At 18.6% G+C, this 12,049-nt stretch overlaps 1 protein-coding gene across 1 annotated transcript; it reads left to right on the top strand.

The window, feature by feature from the left end:
• Nucleotides 1-3,872: 3,872 nt before the first annotated feature.
• PGSY75_0802100 (transcription factor with AP2 domain(s)) lies at nucleotides 3,873-11,722 on the top strand (the record flags this gene model as incomplete). The annotated part of the gene is made up of 2 exons (XM_018785158.1): nucleotides 3,873-11,425; nucleotides 11,569-11,722. 2 exons carry the CDS (start codon nucleotides 3,873-3,875, stop codon nucleotides 11,720-11,722), a joined length of 7,707 nt encoding a protein of 2,568 aa, XP_018642125.1.
• Nucleotides 11,723-12,049: the final 327 nt, after the last annotated feature.

The following is a 12,049-nucleotide window of genomic DNA, read 5'->3' as shown; positions in this document are numbered from 1 at the left end:
CTTTAATTTGATTTATATATTTATTATTTATATATTATTTATTTATTATTTATTATTTATTATATTTTTGGAGGATTGTCTTTTATATAGCATTTATATGATAAAAAAAAATACATGTTCATATAAAAATATATTTATGTATTTCTTTGGTATGTAACATGTACATATTCTTAAAAACATATGACATCTATAAAGGTATATTTATATGTATAAATTACTTTTTACATATTTATTATTAATATGGAATGTGTAACTTTTTACATGTATAAATATATTTATATGGAGTACATTATATATATATATTATATATATTATTTCCAGTGTTGGTATGTATTTCATTTAAGAAAGAAATAAACTCCTTTTATATTTTATAATTGCTATAATATCTACATATATATTACTTTTTATAGTCATTAATATGATTTTATTTTATTCTATGTTATATATTTATAATTTTTACAAGTATATAAAAATTGCACCTTGTTATAATGTGTAGTTTAATTATATGTATACATATATATATTTTATATTAAAAAGTATAAATAAAAATAAAATACATAAAGGTAAAAAAAAAAAAAAAGAAAATAACCATAAGGAATTTTTTTATAGTAAAATATGAATAAATAAAATTGTCTAAATATAATATGTTATATATATATATATATATATATATATATATATATATATGTGAAGAATAAAATATTTAAAAGAACATAAACATAAAAAAAACAAAAGTTAACATGGGAAGAAATATATATTAATATATATATATATGTATATAATATTTTCATACAAATACAATATATACATTATAATAAAATCTATCATTATATTTTTATAAAAATATTTCTTGTGTTTAAAATGAAGAATGTTATTTTTTTTTTTATAATTATTTTATTTTATATTTTTTTTTTTGTGGAGTATATATATTATTAATGACTATTTGATAAAATAATAAATACATATATATATATATATAAAAGTACGTTTAAAAAAAAAATAAAAAATTGTATATGTTTTATAAACTGAAATGTGCACTCATTTGAGCAACATTATAATATATATATATAAACATATAGTTATTTATTTTATTTTATTTTTTAAATAAAAAATGCATATATATTTTTATATTGTATCACAGGTATTAAAAAAAAATATATATATAATATATATTACAATATAAATTTTATATAGTATATTATTTTCCCTACAAGTTTTAAAAAAACAAAAATTATCTCAAAAAAATTTATACCTAAGATTAATGCTTTCTTGTTAAAATAAAAAAAAAAAAATAAAAAAAAAAATAAAAAAAAAAAATAAAAAATAAAAATAAAAAAAAAATAAAAAACAGGAATAGCAACTGTATATAAATGTGCAACCTTAAAATTTTATTCAATATAAATATATTTTATATATAAGTATGATAATATAAATAAATAAAAAAATATATATACATATATATATATTATATATGTATGTATTTATGTTTATCCGTTATCAGTGTAGTTATTAGTATAATATATATATATATTATATTTTTTTTTTTTTTTTAAGTCTTATTATTATAATACTTTCTTGAGAACACAAAAAAAAAAAAAGAGAAAGGAAAACCTAATTCAGTTATATACAAACTTGGTGGTAATAAATATGAGCAAGATATGACATTATATATATAATAATATATTTTTTTTAATATATTTCATATATTATTTTTTTTGTTTATATATATATATATATATATTATATGTATTGTTCATAATTTGATGATAATATATGTGTATATTTGTAGTATATAAATATTATACTTACTAGAAAGATATCATATATATTTCTTAGTTACACAAAAATAAAAATATATGTGCCTTATTATTATATATACTATATATATAATATATATGAGTCGTTTAATATGTTAATTTTTTTTTTTTTAATTTTTTTCTTGGACATGAATAATACATACATATATATATATATAATATTTATATATTTGAATAATAATATGTTTTAGATTTATTATTAGTATATATAAGAACAAAATCGAAATACACAAAAAAAATAAAAATAAAAATAAAAAATACATATTATATATATATATTTATATGTATTAAATCGAATGGTTATTTTAAACATGTAAAATAATATTTATAATACACTTATTTTTTATTATTATATGTTTTTTTTTTTTTTTTTTTTTTTTTTTTGATACATTCAAGTCTTTTATATAGTAATAAAGGAAATAATAAAAAATTTTAAATATACAAGAATGTGTATGTAAATATTTCTCTTTGTATGTTTAAAAATTTTTTTTTTCCCTTATTTTTTATTTTTAGTCATATTATTTTACTTTATATATATATATATATATATATATATATATATATAATATTTATTATTTTATTTTATTTTATTTTTTTTTTTTGAGATATCCTTTTGTTCGTCGAATTATGGTAATTAAGCTTATTTAATATATCTTAAAAAAAAATATATTATATATATGTCTTATTTTATATATTATCATAATAAAAATATTATATATATATAAGTAATATTTACAATAAACGTATAAATAAAAAAAGTTATATTTATATATACATATATATTTAGTATATATATATATATATATTTATACGTCTTTATTTTTATTAACTAAAAAAATAAAAAATATAACTAAATAACACATATATATAATATATATATATATATATTATTATTTAGTCAATATATATTATATATTTTAAATAAAATATATAAAAAAAGTAATATATAATTTTTAACGATTTTTTTTATATGATATTATATTTACACATTAATTATTTTTTATGTACATATATATATATTTATTTATTTATGATTACATACATACTATTTTTTCATTCTAATAATTATCCTAAGATCAAGAAGTAAACAATTTTTTTTTTTTTTTATGTTTACATTTATAACATATATTTATACATTTATATATTAAACAAAAGAAAGAAAAAAAAAATATATGTACACATAGTTTAGTTTTTTAAAAAAAAAAAAAAAAAAAAAAATGATCTTATATTAATATAAAGCATATATATATATATATATATATCTTATATATATGTTTATGTTTATGTTTTACATATTCTTTATTACAATTTAAAACAATTATATTTATTAATTAACAACATTTTTTAGGTTTATAAAAATAAGGAGTAAATTTTTTTTTTTCTTATATTTAGCATGTATAAATGATATATATATATATATAAATTTATTTATTTTATATTTATGTTATATCCACATGTTATACATAAATATATTATTTCTATTGTTTTTTCTTTTTTTTATTATTATTTTCCATAAAAGTTTCCTTTCACATATGTTAATTTATAGAATATATTAATATGTATACATATATGTGTATATATATTTCTAATGTTTAAAATAATTTAAATGCTCCAATTTTATGGTTTTCTTCACTCTATTTGTTTATATGTAGATAAGTATATATTTATTTATTTTATGTTTTTTTTTGCTTTTTTTTTTGTTTCATTGTGTATTCATAAATAAATTTCTGAATTAACAATAATTTTTAGTGAAGCATTTTTTTTTTTTTTTTTTTTTTTTTACCTCTACAAAATGTAAATATTATAAACATGAATGTGTAAGTTATATGTTACACATTATATGTTATATGCAATATGCTTTCTTTTTTGATGTTTTAATTTAATTTTTTTTTTTTTTTTATGTTATTTCTTTTTTTTTTTTTTTTTTTGTTTCTGTGTAATATCTACATATGTGAATAATTCTATTTTTATTAGTATTATTATTACTTTTATTTTTTTATCTTTTAAAGTTTTTATATATATTTTTATATATGAGATAAAACCTAAATATCAATAATGGAAGACCTTGAAACTAACGTCGTTGTTGAAAACAATATAGATGAAGACAAGGTACTATACAGTTATCCTTTTAAATATTTTCATTTATTAATATATGCTTTTAAGAATTATTACTTTAATATTTATTTGAAAAAGGTACATAATAATAATAATAAAATTAAAAGTAATTCACTTGAAGATTATAAAAAGGAAGAGTTTATTGAGAATGTGGAGGAAATCCAAGAAGTATCACCATCATCATCTTCGTCGTCTTCGTCATCATCATTCAATATTTTAAAAAGTCAATATAATTATAAAAAAAAGAAAAAAACTAAATATTGTGATATAAATAATAAATTAAATTTTATAAAATATAATGAAAAAAGGAAATGCACCAACCGTTCTTATAATAATCGTTATTATAATGATTATCTTAAAAATGATAGTCTCTCAAAATATGTCTCTTCTAGAAATAACAAAAAAAATTCTAATTTAAAAAAAAGTTCCAATTTATTTATTAATGAAGAACCGCCTGAACAAGGTCAGGAGGATTTTATAGAATATTCTGAACAAGACATAATAAAATTAATTTATTATTTTATGGAGAATTTTATTTTTAATAAGAAAAAGGAGAATAGAGAAAAAAATGCAAAACAATTAGGAGATAAAACAAATGAATATGTAGATATGTATAAGAAAAAATCTTATAGTGATAAAAATGTGAAGAAAAAAAAAGAAGGAAAAATAAATATAAAAGTAAAGAATATCTCTCCAATGAATGTTGTTAATAAGAATGTTGAGCTAGCTGTTTTGGGATGTGACACGGTTTCATTGTCATTACCTGAAGAGATAAAAGGAAAAAATGACTCAGTTATAATAGAAGAAATAGATGAAAAAAGAAATGGAGATGATAAAATAGGAACTGTATTAAATGAGGAGAAAGAAAAAGGAAATTTATTAAATGGTTTATTGTTTTGTAACAAAGAAGATACAGAAGAAGTTATGAATAAAGAAGTTTTATTAAAAGAAAATAATATAAATGATATAATGAAAAAGGATGTTTATAATAATAATAATAATAATAAAAATAGTGATAATAATTTAAATGTTGAGAATATAGAAAATGATATCAATTCAACAGCCTTATGTTTTAAAGAAAAAAATTTGAGCGAGCCTTCTGATGCAACACATATGAATAATGAGTATGAAGGAAAGAGTATTCAAAATAACGGAGATACCATTGATGATAATATAATAGATGATGAAAAAGAAAATAAACTAATAAAGGATGAAAAGGAATATATGGAAATAAAAAATAATGATGACATTACAAATGGTTGTAAAAAGAATATGAATAAAGAGATATCTATAAAATTGGGAATAAAAAAATGTGTTGAAGAGTCAAATAATATATCTGAGGCGTGTAAAGAAGAAGAAAAATTAAAAATTTTAGAAATAATTGATAATTATATACAAAAAAATGAAATGTTTTTTAATATGAACGATATATTTTATCCTTTTACTATTAAGAATTTTAATTTCTATAAAAATAAAAATGAGAAGAATAAAATGAAGAGAAATTCAATAACGGAGAGGAGATTTGTAAGTAATAAAAATAATAATATAAATATATATAATAATAATAATAATAATATTTATAGTAGTAGTTCGTTGAATAAGGTTCAATGTAACATTTCAAATAGTAAGAGTGTGTATACAACTGAAGAGAGTAATAATAATTGTCCATCAAAAGAATATATTAAAAATAAAATATATTTTAGCAAATTAAAAATGGGTTTGAATATGTTATTGAAGCATGAGAAAAAATCCAAGAGAGGAAGACGAACAGGAGGAACTAATAAAAATTATAAAAAAGAATTAGATGAGGAAAAAAAGAAGGAATCGATGGATTGTGACAGGTTGATACGTGATTCGTCAAAAAAGGTTAATAAGGGTAAGACTAAAAATAAGCTCACTGATAATAATAAGAGCAACAATAATATGGAAGAAAATATGTTAGATAGAATGAAAGATAATATTAATAATAACATGAATAATAATATAAAAAATAATTATGTTTATAGTGGGGGTGTTACAAATATTGGTAATATAAAAAATCAATTAGGTAATTATAATTTTCTATATGAAAATCAAAAAGGATATAATAATATAGTAAATAAGAATAAAAATCTGATGAGAAGAAATATGTTGAGTGTAGTAGATAATAGTCATATGAGTATGTGTAATTCACAAACTGATGATAATTGTAATGTTTTAAATAAGAATGAATCAATGTTTAATGGTACGAATACAAATAATGTTATAATGAAAATTAATAATAATATTAATAGTAATAATAATAATAATAATATGATTATGTTTGTAGAGAATAATGAACCTAATAACCCAGAAAATATTTATAACCCAGAAAATATTTATAACCCAGAAAATATTTATAACACAGAAAATATTTATAACACAGAAAATATTTATAACACAAAAAATGATGGGACGTACTACGATAAGATGAATAATAATATAAAAAATATGGATGATAATTATAATAATAAAAATGACAATGTTGTAAGTTTTAGTAGTAGTCAAGTGCATCCAGTTTATAACGCTGAAGATGATTATAAGAATAAACCTTCTAATGTTTGTAATACATATACGAATAATTATATACATAATATGAATAATGTGATGAATTATTCTAGAAATAGTCTGAATCCTTTATTAAATGAGAATACTGTAAAAAATGATGAAGATGGTAATATGAATTATTTAAATAATAATAATATAGAAAAAAATAAGAATATGGATAATGTTATAATAAGAATGTATAATAAAAAAAATCACACACAACATATGAATGTTCAAAATAAAGATTTTAAAAATGATGTATATAATAAAACAGGACATGTAAACACGTTTAATGGAATGAAAAGTAAAACGTCTTCTTTAAACAATGTAGTAGTTGGTTTAATTCCTAATGAACAGATGACAATTGGTATGTATGAAAATGAAGATATATATAATGATAGATTTAAAAGTGATGAGAATTATTATAATCCAATGAATATGATTGGATATATGGATAAAATGAATAATATGAATAATTTAAATGTCACAAAATTTACCAGAAAAAATAATAATAAGAGTAATAAAAATAATAAGAATAAAAAATATAATAAAGGTATGAGTAAGGATAAGATGAAAAGTGGGGATGGTAAGAATAATAATGATAGTAGTAATAGTCTTCAAATATTTGAAGATAATAATGATGAATATAAGGATGATGAATATAAGGATGATGAATATAAGGATGATGATGATAATAATAATAATAATAATAATAATAATAATAATAACAATAATAACAATAATAACAATATTAATGTTAATAATAAAGAAAGTCATCAGGGACATAAGCCAAACGATGATAATAAAAAAGATAATGATAGGAATAATTGTTATGACAACAATTATAAAGAATATTGTAGTCATAATAATAATCAAGATAAAGATGATGATAATAATAAGATACATATAAATAATGAAGGTAATAATATAATAAATTCTTGTAATAATAATACGAATTATTTTGATACACGAGAAAAATATATGTCCATGGAACAAAAGAATTTTTATTTAAAAAACGAAAAAGGAAAGAATGATGATAAGTTTGTAAGACAGGAACAAAATTGCATACCTACCATAAGCAATTGTAATAATAATAACAATAATAATAATAATGATGATAATATGAATAATAAAATGATTAGGTATATAAATTTTAATAACAACGTTAATATAAATAATTATAATAGTACAGATAATCAAAAATGTTTATATAATGTAAAGAATATTATAAATAATAATGAAGAGAGAGGAAATTTTAGTTATATAAAAAATGTTAACAATATAAATAATATGAATAATCTTCATAATAATAATAATATATTGAGAAATAATAACTTTGAGCGATGTGATAATAATAATAATGCTGTTCATATGAATTATTATGATGATGAGTTGTATAATGTGTTGAATGAAGAAGAAGAAGAAGATAAAAAAAAGAAAAAAAGAAAAAAAAAAAAAAACACATCTATTATTAATAATAATGATAATAATATTATTAAAGAGACACAACAGGATTTTTATATAACAAATAATATTAATAATAATAATATGATGATGAATACGCACAATATGTCACAGAATATTATATATGATAATCATAACAATGTAGATTATTTAAATGCGAATGATAATAATATAAACTTATTGAATGACAAAAAAAATGAATACCAAAAGAAGACGAATAAGAAAAGTGAGGGAATAATGAATGGAAAAAAAAATAAAAGAAAATATCAAAGAAAAGATAGTAAGAATATAAATGATCCGAATGTGTTGGCAGGTAATAATTCAGGGTTTAATATATTGCCTTCATTGTTCACGAATGTTGAAAGTAATATTGATATTAACAATAATAATAATATGAACAATAATAATAATATGAACAATAATAATAATATGAACAATAATAATAATATGTGTACCTACTATAATTACAATACATACGAAGTAATACACAATGACATTCATAATGATGATAAGAAGAAAAAAAAAAGTGATAGCAAGAGAAAAGATCGAAATAGTAAAAAGAAAATAAATATTATTCAAAATAATGATGGTAATAATAATAATAATAATAATAATAATAATAAAGAAAGCATTGAAAATATTGAAATGAATAATTATAAACAAGAACATGAAAGAGTTACATATGATAGTATAAATAATAATGGTAATATTCAGAAAGATGATTATATTAAGAACAATATTTATAATAATAATTATCATCTTCATGATGTTAATACGAATAGTGTTAGTAGTTTAAATAAAGCATCAAGTTTTAATACTATATTTACAAATTCTAGGAGTACCTTTCAAAAGAGTTTATCCTTTAATAGTGACATGACAAACACAAAGGATGACATTAACATGGCAGCTCATGCTAATAGTATATCTACAGGTAATTCTGCACAGAATATAAAGAATGGAAATAAGAATCATATAAATAATGTTGAAAGTGTGAATAATATGGATATAATAAATAACGTTGAAAGTGTGAATAATATGGATATAATAAATAACGTTGAAAGTGTGAATAATGTCGATATTATAAATAATGTTGAAAGTGTGAATAATTCCGATATTATTAACAACAAACTGTATGATCAATTTAATAACTTAAATAACGGAAGATATCATAGTAGTAATATTTATAAAGATAAAAATTCTCGTTTAAATAACTCAATAAATAAAAATATGCATTTAAAATATAATACAAATAATATAATTATTAATAATATGAATAATAATATATTTCCTAACGAATATAATAATAAACATGTTTGTGGAAATGATGACAATATGTTTATGAATAAAAAAAAAGGATCATCTTTATTTATGTTGAATGAGAAAGAAAAATGTACTTTGAAGAGAAAGGTTACAACTACGACAAGTGGAAATAATAAAACTTATATTAATAATAATAATAATAATAATAATAATAAGGGTAATAAGAAAATAAAAAAAATGATTGGAACGAATATATGTAATAATAATGATGGTGGTTGTGGTGGTTCTTCTGCTGCTGTTGATAATGTTGATAATGTTGATAATGATGATAATGATGGTAATGATGGTAATGATGATGGTGTTTGTAATTTAAGTAATATATCTTCTATAGTAAATCAAGATGAAAATAGAATAAATGAATTAAATAATAATAAAAATACATATATATCTAAAAATTTTCAGGAGAATGATATGTTTATTGAAGAATATAATAATCAAATAATGCATGCTGGAAATCATGACAATACTACTAATAATAGTACTACTGGTAGTCAAAACATGCAAGGTATCTATGATAATAATATGTATACAAAGAATGTTGGCTATGTGAATAATTCAAAAGATGTGAAACATAGAGGAATGACAACATATGTGAATGATAATGATACTGGTGTGATGAAAATGGAAATGTCGATATTATATAATGATAAGAATATAAACAATAATAAGGATATTATAAATAATAATAATAATATTATTAATAATAATAATAATATTATTAATAATAATAATAATAGTGGAAATGATCATACGCGTGATAGTTATCAAAATATTATATATAATAATGATAAGGTTAATCACAATAACGATGATAATAATAATAATCGAGTAGTTGTAGTATCAAACGAGGGGAACAATAATATTATTATGAATATGAATGAAGAAAATAATTTGTTTAATATTATGGGCAGCGATGAAAATCGGCAAAAGGGGATACTACAACAAATAATTGGAAATAATAAAAAAAATGATTACAATGATTATAATAATAATAATTGTAGTAGTTCATATAAAAATGATGTTATAAAATATGATGGGTCACGCACTTCATGTTTGTCAAATATAAACAATGAATGCACAAGACGAATGACATTAAACAAAGATGAGAGTAATAAGAGCTATGATTTAAATGATCAAGATCAAGTTTCTTATTTTCATTATAGAAACCAGATGAATAATTATTACTATGATAAGATGAGTGAGTCTTATAGAAGTAATATGCAGGATCAATATAAAGGTAGAGATGATAATATGGAAGGGGGGGCTGTGAAACGTATGAAGAATTCAAAGAAAAAGAAGAATGCTACAATAAATGATAATATAAATGGCAATATGAATAATAGTATGAATAATAGTATGAATAACAATATGAATAACAATATGAATAACAATATGAATAACAATATAAATGATAATAATATTAATAGAAGCAGAAATAAGAAAAATAAAAATATCCACAACAATAATATTACTAATAATAATAATAATAATAATAATAATAGAGATGATGATAATAATAATAATAAGGTAAATTTTTCTTTTACCACTCCCATAAGACAAAATATATATAACAATGAAAATATGTTAATTCACAATGATATACATACAATGAATGAGAATAAAGTTTGTAATACGTCTTCTTTGCCTTTCAACACTGATGAAATAAAAGGTTATGAAGATAATAATACAAATATTAGAAGAACATATATGGAATATCATCAAGAAAATAGTTTAAATGATAATCATTCCATATTCAATGAAATAAAAATTAAGAAGAAAAAAGGAAGAAAACCCAAAATATCTCCAATACAAGAAGAAAGAAATATAAACTTACAAGATAATCAACTTTATGATGTAGATAATAATTTAAAATCATATGTCAATGATGATCATACATATAATGCAACTCATAATATGAACCAAACTATAAATCGCAACATTAGTCATACAATGAATCATAATATTCGTATTGATCATAATGATAATAATTTGATTACAAATAAAGACATGGATAAGAATAAAACGAATACTGAGTGTAAAAGAAAAGTAAAAATAACTAGAAAAACGACTGATATAAAATTAGGAAATGAAAAAGTAGAAACTGGTGCCTACGACGAAAATGGAGAGAAGGTCTCAGGTGTATGGTAAGAATTATAAGATAAAAAAAAAAAAAAAAAAAAAAAAAAAAAAATATATATATATATATATATATATATATATATGATATATCATATATATCTTATGTGTATAACATTTTGACATTTGTTTTATTTTTTATTCTTTATAGGTATGATACTAATCGAAGACTGTGGAGAGTTATGTATATGGAAAACGATAAAAGAAAAACCAGAGGATTCTCGCCGCGTATTTATGGATTTAATGCTGCAAGAGATTTGGCTGTACAATTAAAATATGAAATGAACAAAAAAAATAAAAAATAAGAAATAAAAAATAAAGCCCATATTTTTTCTTTAAAATATATATATATATATATATATATATATATATATATATATATATATATGCATTTATATATATATATATATTTTTTTTTTTGTTATATTCACTTTTTTATTTTTATGTTTTTGTTATAAGACCGTTGTTGGTAAATATATCAAATTTATGTTTTAGATATTATTCGTCTATATGTTGGATGAGAAAACATATCAATATGAAAAAAAGTTCATTTGATATATGAATAAAAATATATACATATATACATACATATATATAATATATATATATATATGTGTGTGTGCCCATTTTTT

The sequence above is a fragment of the Plasmodium gaboni genome, chromosome 8 (assembly GCF_001602025.1).
Source record: "Plasmodium gaboni strain SY75 chromosome 8, whole genome shotgun sequence".
Taxonomy (NCBI): Eukaryota; Apicomplexa; class Aconoidasida; order Haemosporida; family Plasmodiidae; genus Plasmodium; species Plasmodium gaboni.
Note: the sequence above shows the minus strand (reverse complement) of the source record. Positions and strands in the feature narration are given on the sequence as shown.